The following is a 26,994-nucleotide window of genomic DNA, read 5'->3' on the forward strand; positions in this document are numbered from 1 at the left end:
GGAGTTTCTTCATCTTTGCCACAGAGAAAATGGGCCCCCTAGATGAGATGATGATACTAGAAAAGCAACTTCCTATCCAGAATGGTCTTCCATGACCCTACAAGCCATCACAACTTACATATACATTGCCACAGGCCATGCACTCACCCCAGCACATCCGTTCTGCCCGTGACCAAAGAGTGATCAACAAGTCAGAACACACACCTCCTCCCAACACACAAAAATACAAGCACACATTGTTATAGAGGGGTTGCTGTGGTATTATCAAAAAACACCATCAAGCTGGAATCCCAGAGAAGCAGAAATGTGCTCTGGCCGTGCCCCTGGCTGGCTGGCTGTCTTTGGGAGACTGAGTTAGCCTCTCAGACTATCAGTTCCCCCATCAGTGGCAGAGGTGTAGTCATGCCCATTTTGGAGGGTGTTGTGTCGTGTCCATGAAGTGGTTTGTAGGCAAGTACTCTGCAGTCTGAACAAGACGGCATAATTCCAGAGTTTTCTTAATCATGCACGTGACTCCTTCTGGCTCCATCAGAGCATGCCTCCTGCCTTTGATGAGTGGTGGACAGTCACTGGTTGGTTAGTGACCTCTTTGTTCACTGAAATATGTTTTGGAAAAGCTCTAACTCAAATAGGATGGACTTAAGAACATTATGCAATGGACTAATTTGCAAAAGCCACCATGAGGCTCTTCACTGAATGTACAGATTTGAGGACCCTGTAAGAAGTTCCTGGGATACCCCTGACCTATTACTTTTGACTTTAGTTATGGGCTTTTGTGTTGGAGACATTTTGTAGGAGATACTCTGCTAGAACAATGTTTTACTATAAGGAAATTCTGCATCATAATAAATATAATACCCCAGAACAGATACAAAAATCCCCAGGCCCTACCTTAGAGCTTCTGATTCTAAAAACATAAAAAGGAGAGTAGTAATCTGTATTTACAGTGTATTTACAGACACTGTTATTCCTAACAACAGGCAAATTGGACATATATTGCCCTAGGGAATGGCAAATTAAAATAGTCACACTGAAACCTGTGGTGGGTGACTTTAGATGGGTGACTAAATTTGGCTAATGTAAAATAGCAAAACATGAAAGAGAAAAGTCAAGTCACCAACTGGTGGTCCTCAATGAAAGGTCTGAGATCATCTATCATAGTTAACTAGGAATGAGATAGAGAAGCATCAGGAATGGCTGTCCAGTTAATGCTTCCTCTAACAGCAACTGCATGGATCACTCTGGTGTGGTATTGAATTAAAAAAAAAAACTTCAAACAAATATTCATCATAACCATATTTCATGAGCTCCAAATGTTGCTTGAGAAGAGGAGGTAACATATACTAGGCCAACAGATACAGCTGTCCAAGTTATACACTGCACAATTTAAGGGTTGCCATTCACTTTGATAATGGTAGAATGAAATCCCTCATACAATCCCTAGAGTTACATGGTGCAAAATCTGTACAAGCCTACTTAGTAACCCTGCATGAAGTGGGAGAGTACCATGAAACCCACACATTTCTAGAACCTGAAGACAAAAGTGTCATGCTTATTTTGCACTAATTTTTACGTAGAATATTTAAAATATCATTTTTTAATTTGTAAATTTGCTTTCAAACTGATACTTCAAAGCTACGGGATATCAATAATAGAAGGAAATAAAATTGAAAAAAATTCTTAAACAATGTACCTGCTTTACTTGAAGAGTGAACTAAAAGGAAACTTAGAATCTGAGTTACCTAGTTGAAGACAGCATTGGTTGGAGAAAGGTGTCTAGATGTTGACCAGACAGGAAAACTACAGATGTAAGAATCGTTGGTGGTGCCTGGCACATAGTGGGGGCTCCATCCACTCATTCAAGTGTTTATGTTCTCAATAAACTGGTTTGTGAGCATGTATTTTGTGTTCCTGGCTTTCCTCTCTGATGCACTGCAGCTCCTCGTCCTTGGCCAGAAGCATGCACAGAGTACCTTCAGCCTTTACTTGAACCCTTAAGCCTCCCTTCCTACTTTCAGCTTTATGGACAGCCTTCCTGTCTATTCCAGTTTCAAAGGCAGGACCCCAAATAAAGCATTATGGAACCACTTGAAACCTAAAAGAAATAAAGATAAACTCCAAAGAAGGAATACTAGTTACATTATAAAACTGCAACAACCACACAGGCATAGCCATCAGAAGCAGAAGCCTATGAAATTTTAGTAGGTTGATTCTTCATAGCTATTTGCAAGACTATATTGTAGTATTATAGCACATTTTCCCATCTGCTCTTAGCACCACAGTGTGAAAGCCTACATAACCACAAGGCAGAGCCCCTAGATATAATCAAAGCTAAATTTGAGCTCAAAGAAAAGAAGGCCACAGTAACTGATTTTACATTAGAAAGAAGTCTTAAATGAAAATTGTCTGCTGATAATTCTTGGCAGACTCTGATTTTGTGCATGCATTTATACAATTATACAGCCTCTGATTATTAATGAAAAAATTTGTTTTACATGAAAATATCATTATGCCTTCCTGTTAGTTTAAAATCGTGATTCTATTTAGGGGTGAACAAATATTTCAAAACGTCTTTAATCTAACTCTACACAGTTTATTAATTGAACTACCAAAGACCTGATTCTATGTCATTGTTTTCAATATCTACATTAGGAAGTCCATGGAATTTTGAAATCAGAAAATGACAGTCTGTCATCAGTATTTAGAACACAACTACTAGAGAGAGAGCTGTGAAGCCTGGGATATATTTAAGATCAGGGTTGGGAGCAATGAAAAGAAGATTGGGAATGACCAAGAAACAGAAGACAGAATCCCTGACAAATATATGTGAAATCTAGCTATAGACCCAGACCACCGAGTCATGAAGCAGCACATCTGCAGTACAATCATAACTACTAGTATTCATTAATGTCATACAGAAGAGAGGTGTGGCTCTAAGGTGTAAACAGCAACAACAGGGAGCAGCAGGCACTGTTTACATGTGGTAACTGACAATCTTAACTCACAATGTATAGTTGAGGAAACAAAAGCTCAGAAAGCCAAGTATCAATATGTAAATGGCTGTTAAAATTTTAACCAAGTCTGCCTGACTTCACTGCTTATGCTCTGTCCACTAGACAATACTACCTACCCTAAACATGAGTGAATTGTAACCAGGTATTAAAGGAATTAATGCACAGGCAGAGCCCACAGAAGGCAGAAGAACAGACAAATTGGTTTATGTGATACAGAAGTTTGGGGGAGGTAGGCTGCCGCAGCTGATTGGCAGGAGCTGTTACTGCAGTCAAGCAGAGGGCACTGGGTAACAGCTGCCCTGCTTGTCACAGTCTTCACACACTCTCTCAATGTCTATTCACAGCCCTGCTGGGCATGATATCCACAGCCTTGGCTGTACACTTGGAATCACCTGGAAAGGAAAACTTTTTAAAACTATAAATGCCTGAACAAAACACCCAAGAATTCTCAATAAATCCAGCTGAGGTGAATCCCAGGTATTGATGTGATTTTTAAAAATTGTTCAGGTGATTCTGATACACATCCAAGGTTGAGACACACTGACCTAGCATAACGTTTTTAAACTATGGTTCAAAACACTGGTGTTCAAAAGAAGGGAAAGGATAGCTTTCAACCCAATTTTCAAAGGGAAGCAATGGGATAATGAGTAAAACATTACTAAGTCAATCTCTCATGAGTTTTCTTCACCCTTTGGTTGCTGCTACCACTTGTTTATAATATAATCTCATATGAGATTATGTGTGATTGAGCTCCAAAGATACGTTTAATAATTCTAAGTTTGTTTTATTGTTATTATGCTGTGCCACAAAGAACTCTCCAGTGTTCAGGTCCTCAGCCACCTGAATAAGTTTGGGAGCCAGTACTGCAGCACCTTGCAGGTAGGAGGAGGCTATGAGGAGGCTAAATTGTGGAAATGGTGGGGGGATGGTCTGTACACAAAAGACAAAAGAGAAGGATACAAAACTGAACTAGTACACCTTACAACTCTCAGGGAATCACTATGAATATCAGAAGTTCAGAGTGCCATTTGGTTGCTCACCTCTCAAAAGAGACTTTTCCACAAAATGCCTAAATGGCACCACTCAATTCACCAAGAGTTGTCAGGTCTTTCGTAAGGGAATTCTCATAATGAGGTGAATGAAAAAGAGAATAGAATTGTGTGATTTTATGGCTCGATGGCTAAAGATTGATGCAAAGACCCACACTTAAAAGGATATATTTTGCTTCTGCTCATACTACCTTTACGTCAATTCTAGGAAACTCAGTTTTTGTAAGCATATGCCAAAGCAATAATTTTATCTGTAGATTCTGACGGTACGTCTGACTGATTAGAAGCTTCATTCTCAATGCTAAAAATAATGTAGATGGGAAAGGGCACTAAAAGTAGTAACAGCCACAAAGGCTAAGGAAAGAAATAAGGAGAGAAACCACAGAGTTACACATTTTTCTTTTTGCCTTTACAACATCAGCCTGCTTTTGTGGTTCTGTGTGCTTCATATCATTGACTTAATAAATATAGAAAGTATTTGCCCAATGACTGACAGGGAACTGACATTTCTTGTCTCTTTCTTTCCTCTGAAGCTTGATAAATGTCACATGCAATGCTTTGTATACTTACTTATCTTTCAAGAAAGATATTTCTCAGTATTCTGTGCTCTACATTAATAAGAAAGGTCTCATAAGTGAAGGAGATTCTGCCAATTAAAGAACTGTTTTCTAGCTTCCACTACCAGAGATCTCTATGGTCTTTTTAACCACATGCTTCATGCTACAGTATCTTTTGAGAAAAAGTAAGATGATATTTCCCATCACTTCCCTATTGTGCTGTTTAGCATTTACCATTTTATAAAAGTCCCCACCTCAACTTGAACAGAAATTAAACTTGCAATTTTAATATACCTCCATTAGGCAAGGCTGCCTCCATCATATAATTCAAATCACATGGTAAAGTGGCCTACCACAAATATGGAAGACTCTAGTCAGATCTCCCTCATAAAAGGATAGGTTTTTTTACTTGTTAAAAATATAAAATTTGGCAAATTAAAAAAAATTTTATTAAATGAGCATCATTTTAAAATCGGTATTAGAAAGCAATTTTTAAAGAAGTTTAACCATCAGAAAAATGTAAATCAAAACCACAATGAGCTATCACCCCACACCTGTCAGAATGGCTATCATCAAAAAGTCTACAAATAATAAGTGTTGGCAAGGATGTGGAGAAAAGGGAACCCTAGTACACTGTTGGTGGGAATGTAAATTGGTGCAGCCACTATGGAAAACAGAATGGAGATTCCTCAAAAAACTAAAAATAGCACTACCATATGATTCAACAATTCTACTCCTGGGTATATATCCAAAGAAAAAGAAACCACTAACTTGAAAAGATACATGCACCCCAATGTTCATAGCAGCATTATTTACAATACCCAAGATATGGAAGCAACCTAACTGTCCATCAACAGATGAATGGATAAAGAAGACATGGTATATAAATACAGTGGAATATTACTCAGCCATAAAAAAAATGAAATTCTGCCTTTGCAACAACATGGATGAACCTAGAGAGTTAGTGAAATAAGTCAAACAAGGAAAGGCAAATAATGTATGTTATCACTTATATGCGGAATTAAAAAAATAAAACAAATGAATGAATATAGCAAAACTGAAACAGACTTACAGATATAAAGAGCAAACTAGTGGTCACCAGTGGGGAGAAGGAAGAGGGAGGGGCAAGACAGGGGTACAGGATTAAAAGGTACAAACTACTATACATAAAATAAATAAGCTACAAGGATATATTGTACAGCACAGGGAATATTGGCAATATATTATAATAACTTTAAATGGAGTATAATCTATAAAAATATTGAATCACTATGTTGTACACCTGAAACTAATATAATATTGTACATCAACTGTACTTCAATACAAAAATAAAATGAAATACAGTTTTTTAAATAAAGAAGTTTAATATGCTTCTCATTGGTACATAAGGTTTCCTTTAACCACACACACTCTGAGCTTTTCTTAGCTTGTAGTGAAATGCTCTTCCAGGAAGTTGGTCCTAAACTTTCAGTGAGGTTTAAATCAGTTGACCTCAAGCTGCCTCTCACTCTCAGCCAAGTTTCTCTTCAATGAGCAGTTAAAAGTCTAAGCGCTTCACCTAGGTTACATACTTAAAATGTAAAACCTTACTTACCTTTCCCCTGTTTGTGAATTCTGTTTTTTATTTATTTCCTTTCTAGGTATTGAAGAAAAAATGGCCATGAGATAAATAATTAAAGAGAACCCAACCAACCCACTCAATATCACCAGCTTTCCTGAAAAGGACACATAATATTGTTAGCAGCCACATCCACCATCTATTCGACTTTTCAAAAATCTCAAACTATCTTTTATAATAGCTGTACTTCTGTGACATCGTTTCCCATTTGCAAAAGCTGCAACTCGACACCCTTCAACATAACTTCCAGAGTTTTTGCTTAAAGGCTTATATGCATATTAAACAGCATTGTTACAGGCTTTTTATCAAAGCCCCAAATGGTTTCACTGCTACTTCTATAGTATTTACAGACAGGAAGAAAGTAAGAAAATCAATATATCCAAAGCCACAGACTAAAGTCAAACTAAACCCAGAGAAAAAATCACCTAAAAAATACCTTTTTCCAAGGTCAGTTGTCAAGAGGATTAACAATAATCATGTTATACAAACCTTTCTTGAACACATAGTATCTATAAGCAGCTCTAGGGTTATCTGTTCTGGCATACTTTCCAGAACCTCCCCAGGTCAAGTTTAGAACTCTGCCTACCTTCTCTCCTAACATGTGTGTGCCAAATAGTATTTATCATATCATACTGTTATTGTGGGGTTACTAACAGTTGTGAGCTACTTGATGTTAGGAACCCTAAAATCATAACAATTTGCTTTCTCTGCCCTCCCGGAACACTATTAAATACTGTTTCCTTTGCAAATCACTCACTTCTCTACATACATATGACTTAATTCACACAGTTTATTTTATCCATAAATATACATATTTTTAAGTCTCAAATCAGCAGAATTTAATAGCTTATGACTCTTCTCCTAGCTATTATTTATCTTAGTTTATTGTTTTCAGTAGCATACCAAGATGACATGTGATATGTTTACTTGTGAGTGTCAATATATTTAACCATTCTTTTGCCTTGTGAACAAAATTTTAGTTGAAAAACATAAACATAGGTACAAATGATTGAATTTTATATTATTAGATTTTATCACTGACTTATTTACATACAAATATTTCTTTGCTATAAATTATCAGCTCTAGGTCAAGATCTTCCCCACAATCTGGAAACCATTTATACCTCTTAGCTCAACTTTAAAAGCACAATGCTTTGGGCTTCCCTGGTGGCGCAGTGGTTGAGAGTCTGCCTGCCGATGCAGGGGACGCAGGTTCATGCCCCAGTCCGGGAGGATCCCACATGCCGTGGAGCAACTCAGGCCGTGCGCCACAACTACTGAGCCTGCGCATCCGGAGCCTGTGCTCCGCAACGGGAGAGGCCACAACAGTGAGAGGCCTGCATACCGCAAAAAAAATAAAAATAAATTTAAAAAAAAAAAGCACAATGCTTTGAATTGCCTTTGTTAATGATGACAATAATGACAATGACCAACAATGATACTGAAGAACTGATGACCTCTTATTTTCAAAACTCAGGAAATGTCCTAAAAATTTTCCTCCATAGCTATTATACCTACATTCATCATTTAGTATTATTAGACCAGTCATATTACATATCAGTTCTGCATTAACCTGGGTACACTGGATAAACTAAACTAGACAGTCGAATCTTAGCCATCCAGGTTAATTTCTTCCACATGAAACTCTTTGTAAAATACCAAGTAAAAAAAATCTACTGCATGAAGGTGAGGAGTGGGAGGAAGGTGTATTTCATCTCCTTTCAAAGTATCTGAAGCACAACGTGATGACTCCTGAAACACCTAAAGCAATGATTCTCAAAGTTTACCTGGAGATGCCTGTTGCAAGGGCATCCTAGGGCCTTACCTCCAACAATTATTATTTTGCTCCCACTTTGATAAACACTGATAGAGACAAGCTGCAAAATGAGATTGGAGCAGGAGGGAATCTACATAAGTTACAAACTAAATCAGCCACCTTAAAAAAAGTGTCCATCGACAGATGAATGGATAAAGATGTGGCACATATACACAATGGAATATTACTCAGCCATAAAAAGAAACGAAATTGAGTTATTTGTAGTGAGGTGGATGGACCTAGAGTCTGTCATACAAAATAAAGTAAGTCAGAAAGAGAAAAAAAAATACCATATGCTAACACATATATATGGAATCTAAAAAACAAAAAAAATGGTTCTGAAGAACCTAGGGGCAGGACAGGAATAAAGGCACACATGTAGAGAATGGACTTGAGGACACAGGGAGGGGAAGGGTAAGCTGGGACGAAGTGAGAGAGTGACATGGACTTACATATACACTACCAAATGTAAAATAGATAGCTAGTGGGAAGCAGCCACATAGCACAGGGAGATCAGCTTGGTGCTTTGTGACTACCTAGAGGGGTGGGATAGGGAGGGTGAGAGAGAGACACAAGAGGGAGGAGATATGGGGATATATGTATATGTATAGCTGATTCACGTTGTTATAAAGCAGAAACTAACACACCATTGTAAAGCAATTATACTCCAATAAAGATGTTAAAAATAAATAAATAAAATAAACAATGTCCTAACTGGGAAGCTGCCTGAGAATCAAAAAAAAAAGAAAGAAAGAAAAAGTGAAAGGATGGCTCAATCCCACACTCAATTTTAACTTTCCTATTTGGTATAAATTCTATAAAAGGTAAGGTCATGACAGACAAATGACAAGAAATGAAAATCTGGTCTGGATAAAACAGTAGCCATGGTTTAGCAGATGATGCAACACCACCCAACAGGGCTTGCTGTAAATCAATAATCTCAAAGGGATTTTCTCTTCAAATGCCACCAGATCAAATGGCACTCAGAAAATAGTTTGCCTGTGAAATTTTAGCCTCTCTGCAACAATACTGATTTCCACATTTGCCAAACTGTCAATTTAAAACTGGCAAGGTCTCCCAAAGTTTACAAAAAAGGTTTTATTAATGAATTTTAGCACACATCAACTGCATCCAAAGAAACTAACAGAAATGGAATTGACCTACAAAGAATACAGGAATGAGAAAATAATTTGGACATTTTCCCACAAAATTCCCAACTCAAATCTATACATAATCCAGGGTTCTACACAATTCATATCCTTTTAATTATGCAAGTCAGGAACTTTTCTCCAGTTCTTTGGAAACTTATTAAAAGAAAAAGATATCCTTGGTGTATGTTTTATTTTCTGTGTACTAAAACAAACCTACATTGTTATTTTAGCAACTGTGACTGAAAGAACAACCTAAATCAGTTCCTATTCTATTCGCTTCCTGAATCATCATCACTTCCAAATATCTGTTCTTTGGATAGCTACGTATCTGAAAATTTTGCTTTCAAGGAGACGCTTAGGAACTCTGAGGTAAAGCAGCAGCACACCCAGACACTCGTGTCTACAAGGAGTGAATATGCTATGAAAACAATTGTGTGCTAGTGCTCAGGTTGCACAGATTCCTATCTTTCCACACCTACTCCAGGCCACTGTCAACAACCTATTCTCTCAAAACTACAATGAGATACCACCTAACCCTGGTCAGAATGGCCATCATCAAAAAGTCTACAAATAATAAATGATGGAGAGGGTGTGGAGAAAAAGGAACCCTCCTACCTTGTTGGTGGGAGTGTAAATTGGTCAACCGCTATGGAGAACAGTATGGAGGTTCCTCAAAAAACTAAGAATAGAGTTGCATATGATTCAGCGATCCTACTCCTGGGCATTTATCTGGACAAAACTATAATTCAAAAAGATACATGCACCCCTATGATCACAGCATCTCTATTCACAATAGCCAAGACATGGAAAAAACCTAAATGTCCATCAACAGATCAATGGATAAAGAAAATGTGGTATATATATATATATATATATATATATATATATATATACACACACACTGGAATACTACTCAGCCATAGAAAATAATGAAATAATGCCATTTGCAACAATATGGATGGACCTAGAGATTATCATACTAAGTGAAGTCAGTAAGAGAAGGACAAATACCATATGATATCTCTTATATGTAGAATCTAAAATATGACACAAACAAACTCATCTACGAAACAGAAACAGACTCAAAGACATAGAGAACAGACTTGTGGTTGCCCAGGGGGAGGGGAAGTGGAGGAAGAATGGACTGGGAGTTTGGGGTTAGCGGATCTAAGCTAATGTATAGAGAATGGGCAAACAACAAGGTCCTACTGTATAGCACAGAGAACTATAGTCAACATCCTGTAATAAACTTAATGGAAAAGAATATTAAAAAGAATGTATATATATGTATAACCTAATCACTTTGCTGTATAGCGGAAATTAACACAATACTGTAAATCAACTATACATTAATAAAATAATTTTTTAAAAAAACTTATCCTCCTAATGCTTTAAAAAAAAAATAAGGCAACTACTCCCATTAGGCTCAAACAGTTACAGTATTTAACCGAAGATGCTCAAGTTATTTGTTATGTTTATGTGATTTTAACTTCACATAGAAACCTAAATTGAGAACAAAGCCTCAATGGTAGTGACCATGGCCTAAACATTCGAAATGGGTTTATACTATTTCTTTTGTTTTAGAAATTATGGAATCTCTAGTAGGAAAAATTTCATGGCAAACTGCTTCATTGATTTACCTAAAAATGAAACTTAAGGTTGCAATGCAGAGGCCTGTTATAAATTGTCTGAGGTTTACGAGTGTGCATAGTTTAAACATATCATTTAATAACTTACTTAAGTTTTCATCTCCTACCGGTGTGCAAATTTTCCCCATCATCTGATCCAGGACAAACATCACATCTCCTATTCCGCACTCAACACAATTTTCTATATTCGGGGTGGCTGATTTAACATGAAGTCAATTTCCTAAACAGAGTTTTGTTCCTTAAACATCTAATGCCCCTGATTACGTTGCATTCCTTTTTCCTCTAAATTGTAAGAGAGAGAGTTTAAGGATGATTTTACTTTTCTAAGACTACTTAAATCCAAAGAGAAAAGGCAAACTTATTGCAAAACCAAAGAGAAGTAAAGCCCTAGGTTTTTTATTGTGTTTTCACAATTAAAATACCATGGAGATAAATCTTGAGAGTCCCCAATGACAACAAGCCGAAATGGCATTAGATATGGAATACCACCTTAATGTGCAAAGATATTTCCTTAGTTGTCAGTTGTAAGAAGTAGTTATTAATCTAAGAGCACCAAGATAAAACTAGTCAGCTTGTAAGCCTAATGTGTGTGTGTGAGACCTTTACCCAAATCCAAATTAAGTTACTTTCAAAAATATCCTCCCCCCAAAGTTGCTTTTGTTTGCAGATTCTAAGAGCCATTTAAAATATTATTAAATTCTAATTTATAGGGTATGTATCAAATAAAAAATATAACTGTCAGAAATTAGCACAAAATGAATTCTGATTTGATATTTTTAAATATCCCAACAACTTGTGTATTTATACAAAAAAAAGTGTCAAATCTACTTGTTTCATTAGTTTTTCTGTAATGGTTTGCTCTATTATGTATACATTTCACATTTAACTTAATATTCTCTGAAGACAAAGCTTTTGTATTGTCTTTGACCTTTTAAAGTATGCACATATACACACGAACACATGCAGAAATTTTTATGCACTAAGACAAAATATTGGGTATGTCATATAAAATACTCTTAAGAGTCATAATTACTCACATTATGACCTGTCATATACTTTTTTAAAAAGTATGTAATGAGTGAGATCACCAATGACAGGTAGAGAAAAGGGCTACACGGAAAAGCCTTTAAGACTAAAAATTATTTTAAATTACTGGGACAGGCACAATAATGTAGAGAATGCCTTCAGCTCATCTTCCAATGATTTAAAAACTGCTGATGCCTCAAAGAAATATTCAGAACAATATTGTGCTTGGAGGGGGTTTTATTTTATTTTTCATTTTGTACTGCATCCATCTGGAACAAATCTCCCTGGGTGTGTTACATCTTGAAAACACAATTAAAAACATTAATCAGATCTGGCCCACCAGATCACATAACCTTGGTTGCCCAGCACTCTCTGACATTCTCTAACTAGAGCAAGGGGGAAAATTGTTGAGATTATAAGAGTTGTTTCAGGTGTGGTTTTTGGTATGGCTATTCCAGGAAGGAAGAAATTCTCGGTGACTAAGCAGTCCTTGTCTCTTTACCACAATACCTAACCAACCTGTGTGTGATAAACTAAAAGGTGACTGTCACTGAGACTTCAATTCAAAAGGAAAATAGAACTATCGACATCTTCTCATTAGATACCTTCACTAAGTAAGAAAAAGCAAATAAAAGGAGAGGCACGAAAGACCCCAATTATATTGCTGGCACACAAATGAATACAAAACTTTTTTAGTTGTTTTTCTCTTCTTAGTTAAGGATAATTTTCTTTTTTTTCATTATTATCAATAAATATTATATACAGATTATTTTTAAGTCAAACAAAAATCACTCACAATCCCATGATCTCAGCATCCAGAGGATAGCCAGATTATCTTCCTTCTGGTATTTTTAAAATATATCTGTTATCTAACAGAATTGCACTCAATTTCAATAAAAAAAAGAATTCAGCCAGGTGTTTGCCGACAGACAAGGAGGCAAGGAGACTCCTTTGACCTCACTCTTGGTCAGCTGGGCTCTGGTCACATTCCTTTCTCAGTTTTGCTGCTGGGACGTAGACTGATTCGCACAGCTCCCATCCCAATTTCCAGGGTCTAGTCACACTTGCACCATGGTTCTGCTGGCCTTGGTATTTCTCCTACCTACACAGCCTGGGTTTCTGATGCTCTAAAGATAGGGCCACCACTAGGACATGCAAGGTCTTTGTATGAAACACAAACACACACACACGCACAACTACACAATTTCAAAAAGGCACTGTTCCTTTTTGAGACAGCCTCCATCTGCCCTGTTCATTTGGGGCACAAACTGCACTGCCCAGCTCAGGTAGCCCTGGCCGAAGAGATAGAGTAACACCCTCAACTCCATAAGTACTGCTCCTGGGCTTCTCCCAGTCTCTCAGCCTGCCTGCAAAGCTTTACTGAGTGATGCAGGCCGCCACCAACATCGTCAATGTTCCATCCTCTTTCTCCACAGCTGTTTATGTGGTCTACCACCTCTGACAATTTTAGAAAGAGAAATACTAATATTTGGGAGAGGCAAAGACAGAGTACTTTGGCTTCCTCAAAAGCAGCACCCAGTAAAGAGATGGAAACCCAGTTCCCTGTTTAGTATAGACAGTGAGGTTGTAAATTAAGAGTCAAATACAAGAAAAAGTATAAAGTGGATTTCTTCCTATTTTGTGGTCACACTGAACCTTGTGTTACAGATATTTTCTAGCTCAGTGAAATTTCTCCCAGATCCTAGCAATAGGTTGACTGTCAGCAGTGGTCTTTGGAAGTATAATGAATTCATCCTTTAAAGTGCCTTCCTAAGAATTTTAGTGTGAGCTAGGAAACTGTTGCATCAGGGACTGCTAGCCAAATGTTAATTTAAGCTAGTAGCTAATAATTAATATTTAAAAATCCATCATCCCCTGCTAATTTTATAACCCACCTAAAACCATAGACCTCAGCTGACACTACTATTGCTATATTAGAGGTAGTAGTATCAGAAGTACCTTGAGAATTTTAATAAAGACAAATATCCCTCTTGCTTGCAAATATACAAGTGGGAGGAAAAGTGTTCTAAATGATTTGTAAAGGAGACTCTTTGCAAGGTGCTCTGTTGATGTATTAATGGCATATTAAGTCTTTTAAATGAATCTTTGTAGAACTCAATCAATATATTAGCTATAATAATAGGTGTTTCCAATGCTTATCACTAAAATTAAAATGAAGGTGTTGAAATCACTCAAAGAGCCTCTTTTATCCATTTCCAAATGAAACATTCCATTTTGAGAAGTGAAAACACATCTGTAGAATAGGGAAGAGCCAGTGTTTTCAATACTGCATTGTACCAAGGAAATCCTGTTGTATCCACTTACTATAAAATGAACCTTTAAATGTCAACAAATGAATATTTTAAAGAATTATGGCTTATCCATTTAACAGACTATCATATATTAACTTAAAAATAGCCAAGAGTGCTTAAAAATAATTAATGTTTTATGGGAAAAATCAAAATACAGTTTGTACACATTATGACTCCACTTTTTAAATTATACATGCTTTATAATAATTAATACACCATAATATTTAATAGTTCTCTCTGCCTATTGAGACTGACTGGTTTTTATAACTGTTTTTGTACTCTTCTACATCTTCTAATTTAACTACAATGAACATGTACCATGTTTAAAAATTTTTTCCAAAAGTAACATGTATTTTACTTTGAATTAAAAGACATCTTGATGAAGTTTCCAACTCCAAAGTACCTTGTGAAATACATACCCCAGTCAATGTCTAATGAAATTAACTAGAGGCTTTATTTTACAAATTGGATGGCTTTACTTTATAAATGTAAATTAAAAGACGAAAACTTAAACATATACCATTGGGTACTGAAATAAGAAAAAGGGTAGCATTTTACATAGAAGGCCAAAGATGGACAATCACAGTTTCTTTCCAACAGTCAAATCATATTCCAATTACCAGATTAAAATGTTTGTGAATTACTCCTCAAATTTGAGGAGAGACAAATAAAATGGCTTTTTGATGAATAGGTATAAACTGTTTTTAAAGTTTCATTTCCAGAAATTCTATACACATAGTTTAAAAACTAGAGTTTCTCTTGCAATTAGATGTGTACACGTATTCACTTGCCTTCTGTTGGAGAACCAACCAATGCTATAGCTCAGCACTTTTACAACAACTTGAAAGTATACCTGAATGAGGACCTCATTTGTAATTCCCCTCGTAAGCTGCCTGGTATGAAGATGAAATGAAAAACCTACCTTTGGGGGATCCTGTCCTCAAACCTACCTTTTATGGAGCTAACGTCTTAGAGGCTAAGAAAATGAAAATCAGGTCAACGGAAGAAAAAAATACATCAAGGAGGTTAGGACTTATTGGAGGAAGACATCAATATCCATGGTCAACTGTGATTTAGAATTATGATGATGACAGCAGTGTTTGATGTTTAACCTTTATACATTATTTAATTCAAGAGCTTCTTCCACACTCAATTCCTCCTTCCCCCTCCTCAGCAAGCCCCTTAAAGCTGTCAAAGGAAGATTCAAACTTGACCAAAATGACAAATTATTAAATAGTTCTCAATTAAATTTGTGGATTAAAATGATTTCAGGTGGAAATTAATTTTCAGATATATTATTTTAACAAGAAAACAAAGTTAACTGAAAGCAACTAATCAGTTTAGAGAATAGAAAAAAAAAACTGAGAATAATCAAGATAGATTTTTTTCATGCTTACAAACATCATCAACAACAATCGAAATGTACCATAGAACACATTTGCCATGTTAGTTCTATCCCTTTAGCATATTTAAAATTTTTCTGATGCAAAATAGAGAAGTGAGAGGGATCAAGAAGTCATTTAAAGCATGTCAAATTAAAGAAAAATAACTTTAAAGTACAAACCAGCCATTTCCCAATTCTGGTCAAAATAAAATTAAAACTGCAACTTAAAAAATATAATGTTTATGATTTTTGTGTTCAGAAAATTGGAATATTCAAATACTATCACTTACTTTTTCTATTGCAATCTACAATAAGTAATTTTACATTCTTTTACAAATAAATAGAAATTTTAAGAAAATTAACAACTGCTAAGGTACTGATAGAAATAATTAACCATTTTTTTGCCCCAATCACTGGAATCTAAGCTATTTAAAATACTGCAACGTACATTGAAAAGAATATGCCAGTTATTTTCCCTTCGCAATGTCTTTATATTTTAAGACATAACTTCAAATTTGGAAACTGAGATCAATCTTCATCTCACACCAAGTACTGATATTACTGAATGCTTTGTAACATATCTTTGTTTCTCGCTACAAAATTGACAATTAATAGGCAATCAATCATATCACCGTATCATTCTACTAAATAAATATTTTCAACCATGCCCTTGACTCCTACCACCCGAAACAGAAATACAACCTCAGGGCTCACTGCACTAACACATTCTCCACAGGATCATCAATGAGGACACTTAATGAACTTTTCACAGTTCAAACGAGTTTAATAGACCTAATCCTCTTCTGCAACTTCCTTCTAAAGTTTTCTAACAAATCTCCATCAAGGATCAAGCCAGGAAGAACACTTTGGTGTCCTAAATTTAAAAGGCTCCTTTGATCTCCTACACCACTTAGCAGCTGCATTTCTGTACACTTAAAAGAAACACGAAACTCACCAGATTTGTTTGTTTGTTTTTCATTTGGGCAACCTTCAAACAGAGGAAACTACAGTGACTCCAGCTGTCTCCTCATATCCTTCTGCCAAATCCAGGAGGTGTGACAGGTGCAGGCGAGCGCAGCCGGCGTGCGGAGCAGGACTGAGGGGTCGGGAGCTGCCGGGGCGGGGCAGGGGGGAAAGCCCAGGCAGGAGCCTGCCACAGGTTGGGGCAGCGATTGGCTTTGGGCGGCTCTGTCTTCTAGCTTTGCCTCCAGTGGCGTGGTGAGTTAGCAAATGACGGCTAACTCCTGTGCTCCGAGGGCTGACTCCTAGTGAAAGCCCCAGTACTCCTGTGTCCACTGTGGAGCTGAATCAATGCAAAGAGGAAAAGCTGGATTAATCAAACATTCCTTCATGCAGTCACACCAAAGGCCACCTACAACAAAGGAAATCATTTCTTCGTTTCCTAACGGGATGATAATGACTCCGGCCCTCACCTTACACTGTCTGTGTAGTGCATTGATTATTAATACTCCACAAAATGTTTTCTGACCCAGGTCCTATTTATAGCAGAAGTCTCCTTTGTTTACAGTGCCTTGTGGGATCAGGAGGGAATATACCATTTACCCTGCAGAGCTGGGGCTTTGCCTCCGGAAGGCTCATCTCTTAAACTAAATATAAATATGAACCATGATGCTTCATATTAGTAACAAAGTGCAATAAAACGAATAGTGGCTGCATCCTTGTTCACTTTTCTCTTTTATGCATGAGTGAGTGCACAGATTAAGATGAACCTGATGAACCACCAGCATCCTGATGCTGATGAGGTGCTACCTTCTGACGTAAGAGTCGCACTTGGGGAATGTACACAGTTCTCTCCAGAGGTGCTAAAAGTTTGTTTTCCTATATTGTGCAATGCTCCAGAAATAGAGACAGGGCTCACATCTAATCCAACTTTCACATTCCTGAAATGTTTCTGAAAATAAAATTCTCATTTCCTTTTTTGTGACTTTAGCTATGTTTTGCTTCTCAATTTCACAATGAAATTTCTGAAAAGCAATGATGATCCTCATACAATTTTTTAAGCGCCTTTCTCAAATTAGACCTCTTCTTGCCTTCTTAAATTAAAATCCGAGGGTGCTGATTTTAATGGACTTTTTTGGAGGCGAGGGGGGGAGGATGATAATACCAAAGCTAAATAAATGAAGTAAGTGGGCCATATTAAAATATATGATGATAATATGCAGTATATTTGATAGGGGTAAAAATCCTATAGCAAATTAACATCAACATTAGCCAGGAGGTGTTAGTATCAAGACCTTAAAGAGATCTTGAACAGGCCATCACGTCATATATGAGGTCACTGAAGCCCCCAAAGGTTGTATGACTTGCTTGATGCCCCATAGCAAGTTCACTTGTTCATGAGGAATGAACCCAGGTATCCTATGTTCCAGAGCTGCGCTCTTTCCATAACATCGTGGTTTGTACTTGTTAAGTATTGTATTCATTTTCTTTTGTTGCATAAGAAGTTACCACAAAGGTAATGGCTTAAAACAACAGACATTTCTTATCTCATACAAGTTTCTATGGGTCTGGAGTCCACGCAATGCCTAGCTGGATCCTCTGTCCAGAGTCTCAAAGGTGTCAGCCAGCCTGCACTTCTTTTTGGAGCTCAGGTTTTTCTTCCAAGTGCATGTGGTTGTTGGCAGAATTTATCTCCTTGTGGTTGCAGAACTGAAGGCCCTATTTTTCTTGATAACTGTGAGCTGGGGACCACTCTTAGCAACTAGAGGCCACCCACAGCTGTGGCCCTCTCACAACTTGGCAACTTACTCCTCCATATGGACCAGCAAGAGAATCTCTCCCCAGTCCACTAAGACAGTCTTATGTAATGTAATGCAATCATGCGACTGACTATCCCATCACCTTTGCCATAATCTATTGGCTAGAAGCAAGTCCCAAGTTTTGCCTCCATTCAAGGGGATAGGATTATGCAAGGCCATGACTCATATGGGGTCATCTTAGAATCTTGCCTACCACAAGCATAATTTAAGAACTAAAAGCACCGGGGCTTCCCTGGTGGCACAGTGGTTGAGAGTCTGCCTGCTGATGCAGGGGACACGGGTTCGAGCCCTGGTCCGGGAGGATCCCACATGCCGCGGAGCAACTGGGCCCGTGAGCCACAAGTACTGAGCCTGCGCGTCTGGAGCCTGTGCTCCACAACAAGAGAGGCCGCGACGGTGAGAGGCCCACGCACCGCGATGAAGAGTGGCCCCCGCTTGCCACAACTGGAGAAAGCCCTCTCACAGAAGCGAAGACCCAACACAGCAAAAATAATAAAATTAATTAATTAATAAAAAAGACTTTGTTTAAAAACATGGTCTCAGAACTTTAAAAAAAAAAAAAAGTAAAAGCACCGACATATATGTGCAACAGTCCTGCCACTTCATATTAGCTACTGTTACAAGACTAGTTGCATCAAGGATTTCTGTTCATTGTTTGCGCCTTCACCTTAGTCTGCTCAGGCTGCTGTAACAAAATACCACAGACTGGGCGAGTTAAACAACGGTTTATTTCTCACAGTTCTGGAGGCTGGGAAGTCCAAGATCAAGGTGCCAGCAGATTCAGTGTCTGGCGAGGGCCCTTTTCCTGCCTTCTAGCTGTACTCTCACATGGCAGAGAGAGAATGCTTCTGTCTCTTCCTCTTTTTATAAGAGCATTAATTACATCATGAGGGCCCCACTCTCATGACCTAATCTAACTCTAATTACCTCTCAAAAAACCCACCTCCAAATGCTATCACATTGGAGGTTAGGGATTCAACATATGAATTTTGGGAGGACACAAACACTCAGCCTATATCAACCTTACAGTTTGGTTCTTTTTCTGTTTCTTTCACCGTAGTAGCCTGAAGCTGTGAGGTCTTTTTATTTTTGTCAGTTGTCTTATTTCTTTAGCTCACAGGCTGAGGAAATTCTTGATCGTGGACTATCTTAAGGATCAGCCTATTTTACTTGAAACAGGAAGCATCTAATAGGGCTGAGTCTTCTTTTGATGCCATGCATTTGGGAGGTACCCAAATGATTTCACAAATGGATAGCATTTAGCCAAGCAGAGACTGGGAAAAAATAAATGGTATGTTGACAACCAGAGGAGAAATTTTCACCATTTGGTATGAGCAGCTTTACAGACATCCATGGCTAGGACTTGGATGAGTGTTGAGTTTTTGGAAGGAGCTAGGAAAACACTTGCTTAGCAGCATTTGTGATATAATAGAAAGGAAAAAAAATGGAATTTGAGATTAAGGTCTGGATTAAGTGTCACAACTAGCTCTATGACTTTTGGCAAGTCAATGAAGACCTCTGATTCCTTCTTCCACATACTGTATATAAATACAGGGATAATAATATCTTTTCAGGTTACAGATGAGAAGCAGATGAGAATATGAATGAGAAAACAGCATCTTAGCAATCACTTTAGCATAAGGAGAATAAATTCACTTTGGGATAAGATCAGAATTTGGTTTAGGTTATGTTGGCCACAGGCCAGGGTTGATATGTTATTTGATTGAGTCAGATTTGTAGAATCTAAAAGTTATACATATGTAAGGTATTACATACTATTTAAATTTATTTGGTGTGTTATAAATTGCAAATTTCATTCAAGCTTAGTATAAGAATTAAAACAACGCATAATAAAAGGATAAAGATGTAATCCCATCCTTGTTCCATTCCCACCTCCTAAAATATGCAATATTAAGACTAGTATGTACTTTTCCATGCCTATTCCCTTGCCCATGTTTGTGTATAAATATATACATATATGTGTAGAAACATATAAACACAAATATAAGTGATTATTTACTTGTTTTAACAAAAACAGAATCATATTATACAAAGCACTCTGTAAATTAAAACTTGACAGAGTATCATGGGCCATTCATATAAGGCAGTATACATAAAACTACATTTATTCTCTTTCCCCCTAATTTCTGTATGTGAATTTGTGTGTGTTTATTTGGATATCGCACATCTACTTTTTAGTCTAGATATTTTTATCCTTGCTTTCCATCTATCATCTTTCCTTTGCCCCCAAACCTATCACCACCCCTCCAGGTAACCCATGTTAAAATTTACTGTGTATCTCTCTAATCATATATACACACATACACCCAGTCACTTATATGGGAGAGTCGTTACTGTTTTATAAGAATTAGATTGTATTATACATATTTCTCCAAATCTTTGTTTGCTTAGTCAACAGTATTTCCTAGAAATCCATCCATCCAAGATGACTGATACAGGTCTAGTTCATTCCTTTTAATAGATGAATAACTTTCCATGCTGTGGGTTTGTCATAATTTACTTATTATGAACGATATGACAATAAATACTATTATTTATATTTCCTTTTGTAGTTGACATTTTATTTCCATGGAATACATTTCTATAAGAGGAATTGATAAGACAACAGATATGTATATTTTTCTTTAATTTTAGTAGGCCTTGCCACGTCTCTTTCCAAAAGGATGTCACAAATCCTATCATCAGCATATGAATGTACTCTTTCATGTGTGTGTCCCCCAAGACAGGACTTTACATTTCCATGTTTGTTTAATTTTATCAGTCTAAGGTCAGTAAATTGATATATCAACTTTTCATGCATTTACTGAGCACATACTTTTTCCATATTTCTACTAGTTTGTCTTAACCAAGTTTTAAGTGATGTGTGTATAATTATGGATATAAACCCTTTGTCTTTTGATTTACTTTTTCTAAATGTATCATTTATTACTTTGATTATGCTATCACATATCATAACTGTTAAGTTTTTTTTTTTAATTTATTTATTTATTTTTGGCTGCTTCGGGTCTTCGTTGCTGGGTGCTGGCGTTCTTTGTTGCAGCAAGCAGGGGCTACTCTTTGTTGCGGTGCACGGGCTTTCTCACTGCGGTGGCTTCTCTTGTTGCGGAGCACGGGCTCTAGGCACGTGGGCTTCAGCAACTTTGGCTCACAGGCTCTACAGTGCAGGCTCAGTAGTTGTGGCACACAGACTTAGTTGCTCCGTGGCATGTGGGATCTTCCCAGACCAGGGCTCGGACCCATGTCCCCTGCACTGGCAGGCAGATTCTTAATCACTACACCACCAGGGAAGCCCACATATCATAACTGTTTTTAACTTTGAATAAATATAACTACATTTTTCTTTTATAGGTCTGAGTTTCCAGTCTTGATTATGCATTTCTCTCCCACTGCTCTATGTAGTCTAGGTTTTCTTGCAAAAATTTTTTTTTCAAGACACATAGGTTGGGCTCCAATGTTTACAGTTATCAGGGGAACTACTTTTTAGATCAAATTTGGAATATTTTTTTCAAGAGAAGTTAAAGTAATTAACTGTGGCCCAAAATATCTCAATAGAATATTTTTTTCAAATAGATTTATACTTTCCCAAGGTTTTTTTGTTTTTTGTTTTTTTGCGGTACACAGGCCTCTCACTGTTGTGGCCTCTCCCGTTGCTGAGCACAGGCTCCGGACGCGCAGGCTCAGCGGCCATGGCTCACGGGCCCAGCCACTCCGCGGCATGTGGGATCTTCCCGGACCGGGGCACGAACCCACGTCCCCTGCAACGGCAGGCAGACTCTCAACCACTGCGTCACCAGGGAAGCCCCCAAGGCTTTTTATTTTATTTTTTATATTTTTATTGGAGTATAGTTGATTCACAATGTTGTGTTAGTTTCAGGTGTAAGCAAAGTGAAACAGTTATACTATACATACATCCACTTTTTTTAGATTCTTTTCCCTATAGGCCATTACAGAGTATTGAATATTAGTTATCTATTTCACATATAGTAGTGTGTATATGTCAATCCTAATCTCCCAGTTTATCCCTCCCCCCACTTACCCCCAGTAACCATATGTCTGTTTTCTACATCTGTGACTGTTTGTTTTGTAAATAAGCTCATTTGTACTGTTTTAGATTCCACACATAAGCAACATCATATGATATTTGTCTTTCTCTGTCTGACTTAGTTCACTCAATGACAATCTCTAGGTTCATCCATGTTGCTGCCAATGGCATTATTTTGTTCTTTTTTATGGCTGAGTAATATTCCATTGTATATATGTACCACAGCTTCTTTATCCATTCCTCTGTCGATGGACATTTAGGTTACTTCCATGCCCTGGCTATTGTAAACAGTGCTGCAATGAACATTGTGGTACATGTATCTTTTCGAATTATGGTTTTCTCCGGATATATGCTCAGGAGTGGGATTGCTGGGTCGTATGGTAGTTCTATTTTCAGTTTTTTAAGGAACCTCCATATTGTTCTCCATAGTGCCTGTGTCAATTTACATTCCCACCAACAGTGCAAGAGGGTTCCCTTTTCTCCACACCCGCTCCAGCATTTATTGTTTGTAGATTTTTTGATGATGGCCACTTTAACCAGTGTGAGGTGATACCTCATTGTAGTTCTGATTTGCATTTCTCTAATAATTAGTGATGCTGAGCATCTTTTCATGTGCTTTTTAGCCATCTGTATGTCTTCTTTGCAGAAATGTCTATTTAGATCTTCTGCCCATTTTTTGATTTGGGTTGCTTGTTTTTATGATATTGAGCTACATGAGCTGTTTGTATATTTTGGAGATTAATTTCTTGTCAGTTGCTTCGTTTGCAAATATTTTCCCCCATTCTGAGGGTTGTCTTTTTATTTATGGTTCCTTTGCTATGCAAAACTTTTAAGTATAATTAGATCCCATTTGTTTATTTTTGTTTTTATTTTCATTATTCTAGGAGGTGGATCGAAAAACAACTTGCTGCAATTTATGTCAAAAAGTGTTCTGCCTATGTTTTCCTCTAAGAGTTTTATAGTGTCTGGCCTTACATTTAGGTCTTTAATCCATTTGGAGTTTATTTTTGTGTACGGTGTTAGGGAGTGTTCTAATTTCATTCTTTTACATGTAGTTGTCTAGTTTTCCCAGCACCACTTATTGAGGGGACTTTGTTTGTTTGTATGAATATTTGCATTCCCATCTTTAATCATCATAGAGACCTAGCTTCTGATTTCTAAATTCATTCTGATTACTAGGACAAATTCCTAAAACCAAACATTCAGTGTTGGACTGATTCATTTTTCTCCTTTCTACAAGCCTGACAGAAATCTTACAATTCTGATTGTCTGATGTTTTACCCTCATTTTCAATATATTCAAAACAGTCATTTCTAAAACTCTTTCATTGGTTTTAAGTGATTAAAGTGTAATTCAAAATTTTTCTTTCCACCATATCATGGCATAAATATAATAACTGCTTTCATTTATTCACTGCACAGAAGGATAATGTATTGAGATATTAAAATGGGCTTTGTTTCTGCTGCAGCAGAACACAAGAGGTGCCCCACAGAAAGTAGAAATATTGTGATATCAGTCTCCCTTCCTGGCTTTTATTCTTAAAATGTGAACTTCCTGAGATTATGTTGGGTTGTCCCAGAGGAGGATGGGGGGTGGAGGAGAAGGAGCATCACTGGGTGAGGAAGGGGAGACACAGAGTCATCTGCCGGGCTGCGCGTTTAGTGAGACTGGACCCTACCCGCTGCCTCCCGCGTAGGGAATCTGGGCTGGAAGCTCCCAAGTTCTAGTGTCAGTCAACAAAGTCCCCAAGCCTAGACGCAGCACAGAGTCATGTGAAATGGCCATTTGAGAATGGCATGAACTTCCAAATATTTTAGCAATTAAGGGCCTCCAACCCTAACCCTTTCTTTACCCTAGGCAAACAGAAGGAAATCCATGACTAAGGTTGGAGTTTGAACAAATCTGACCGAAGAAGAAAGCTCCAAAGAGATTAATACCAGCTTAAAAAACAATACTGTGGCCCTTATTTATACTTTTTAATTTCTTGAGGTATGCCAAGTTCTTTACATAAATGAAGTCTTCTTTAAAGGTGATAACCCTGTGAGTATGGTACTGTTCTTCTCCAGATGAAGAAATTTATATTAGTTCATCCAATATCGCATTGCTGGTGCATGGCTGAATTATAGTCAAAACCCAGATTTGAAGTGTGGACTTTTAACCATTTTTCTCTATTGCTTCAAGATGACATAAATAAAAGCATTTTGTAAACTATAAAGCTTTATATAAATATAACAGAAATGCAATATAACTTTTAACTACAAATGCAGTAGGATATTTTTTATATTGAATTTCCTTCTCTACCTGCCCTTATCCACCTCTCTTCTTTGAACTTGTTATCCTTTCCACCAGTAAAGCTGAGCCATGAACACAAGGCTAACTTCCCTGGATAAAGGGAAGACAGATACCTCCTATAACAAAGAAGTCATTGCTTGGCTTTGAGTTTCAAATAAAATGTTTTTATACCCAGAGGAAAAATAATCCTCCAAAAGCTAAAATGCTTTTGATTAGTCAGAGCTAGGCACTAAAGTGAAAGGAGGTTATATTTTGAATTGCAAAAAAGACCAAGTTTAGAGCACTGAGCTCAAAGAGTTTGCAAAATTAGGTCATAAAGTAGAGAAGGAAGAGAAGGATTTAACTGATGTGAGACCGGGGTGGGTCACTGAGACAAGTTTCCAACACCCTATTCTCTGAGCCTTAGCTGCAGGGAGTGTGAAATAATAGGACACCCAAGGAGGCTTGGCAGAATAACAAAGAAAGTCAGCTGGGCCCGGCTTTCCAGGGAATACCTGGAAAGAGTATAAGCTGCCTCAAGGGAGCTTGGCATTCAGCCTGCCAATGCAAGGACATGGTGCTTAGGTGATAAAAATAGCACCTGTGGATTGGCCCAGGGGGGCCTGAGGGATGCACACATTCTGAGGTGGTGCAGAGAAGGCAGCCAAAGTTTTCTGGGCTTTGTAGAGGCCAGGATTTCTTGTGAACCAGAAAAGACCCAAGTTTGAGATAAGGAAGCTACAAAATGTAAGATCCTCAAGATCACAAGCATGGCAGAACCTGGACATCATCAAGGCTTCCAGGTGATGCTCAGCAACCCACGCAGGTGCCAAACAGGATAACCATGGCCAGGCAGGACCGCAGTGGGATCCAGGGGTCAGAAGATGGCGGCAAAGCAGATGCTCCCCTCCTCGTAAGAAACAGCACTCAAACCACCCAAATATAGACCACCCTCTCCATGAAAAAGAAAAGCTTTCTTTCCTCAAAGAGACTGAGTTAACATGGAAGAGACTAAGTCGTAAACGGAAAATTGCTGAGTGACCTTTAAAAGCCAAGTAAGGGCACAACAGTCCACTGTACATCAAGTGTCACTTGATTTATATCACTCAGTATCACTTGATATTTGAGTCACAATGTGAATATTCAGGTCTGACTAAACTACATTTCCTATTAAATAACCATTTCCTGTTGTAGTGTCTTTGAGGACTATAACAGAAGATACTCCGTCACCAATGGAAGCATCCACCTTTGGCTCACTGTAATGAAAGCTGTAACCTCTCTTTTGCAATCTAATTCCAAAACAGTTAATCATTCCTTAAATATATAGAGTGCCTATGTGCCAGGCTCTGTAGTCATACTGAAGATACAGTGGTGACAAGACAGAAATGATTGTTTCCCTCATGGAGCTTACAAACCAGCAGGAAGAAATACATAAAGATGCTTAGTGGTCCAGTGTGGTAACTGTTACAATGGGAGGGCACCAGCAGCTATGAAAAAGCATAAACAGGCCAGTTTGAGCACAGGATAGGTATAAGGCAGTAAGGGAGCTCTTGGCTGAGCCCTAGAGGGAAAATCAGTCCCTGATAGGAGGTGATATGGGGGTGTGGGTGGGGGGACTGCTCTGGCAGTAAAAACAGCAGGTACAAGGGCTGGAACTATATGCGAACATGTGATACTCAGTTTGGCTAGAACATATCTATGTGTCCAGATTTTTCTTTCTTTTAAATGGCATCTTTGCAGATGAATCACTAAAATCTTAAAGCTCCACTCTCCAGGATCCATAAATGTTACCTTGAGTTTCTTAGGCAAGGCTTCTCCTATTCTCTTGACATTATTCCAACTGCACAGTCCTCATAGCCCAACCTTGAGTTCAGTCATTCTAAGATCAAAATGGGATAATGGAGGGCAGGAAGTTAGCTGTCAAGACATTAAAGAATCGACCTCCCCAGGTATGCTCTATAAATATGGCCATGGTGAATAATAATATAAATAATGCCTATTGTCAGAGGTTCAAAATGTTCTCAATTCATGGAGTCCTTAGTGTCTTCAGAATTTTTTCATGGCTCCTCTAGGCAGAGACATATCTAAAAATTCCACTTACTAAAGTAGTTAGGACACAGAAACTGCCAAGATATCAAAAAGGAATGTAGCACAATCTAATGTTGAATCTGTGAACTACCTTGAGCTAGTATTGCATGTGGTGTCCAACAGATATCAAGTATTGCTGTGTTAACCTCAAAAAATTTAAAATATCCTGCAAGGTCTCTGTGAGTTTGCTGCAGCACTGTGCGATACCTTGCTGCA

General features: G+C 37.7%; 1 protein-coding gene across 1 annotated transcript in view; it reads right to left on the reverse strand.

Annotated features, from left to right (window-relative positions):
* TRPM3 (transient receptor potential cation channel subfamily M member 3) overlaps positions 1-26,994 on the reverse strand; it is a 1,004,761-nt gene that overhangs the window by 871,564 nt on the left and 106,203 nt on the right. The window contains exon 2 of the mRNA XM_079927590.1: positions 16,532-16,879. Within this exon, the coding sequence (XP_079783716.1) occupies positions 16,532-16,555 (24 nt within the window). The 5' untranslated portion in view covers positions 16,556-16,879. The remainder of the gene's footprint in view (positions 1-16,531; positions 16,880-26,994) is intronic.

This window comes from Stenella coeruleoalba (assembly GCF_951394435.1).
Source record: "Stenella coeruleoalba genome assembly, chromosome: 7".
Taxonomy (NCBI): Eukaryota; Metazoa; Chordata; class Mammalia; order Artiodactyla; family Delphinidae; genus Stenella; species Stenella coeruleoalba.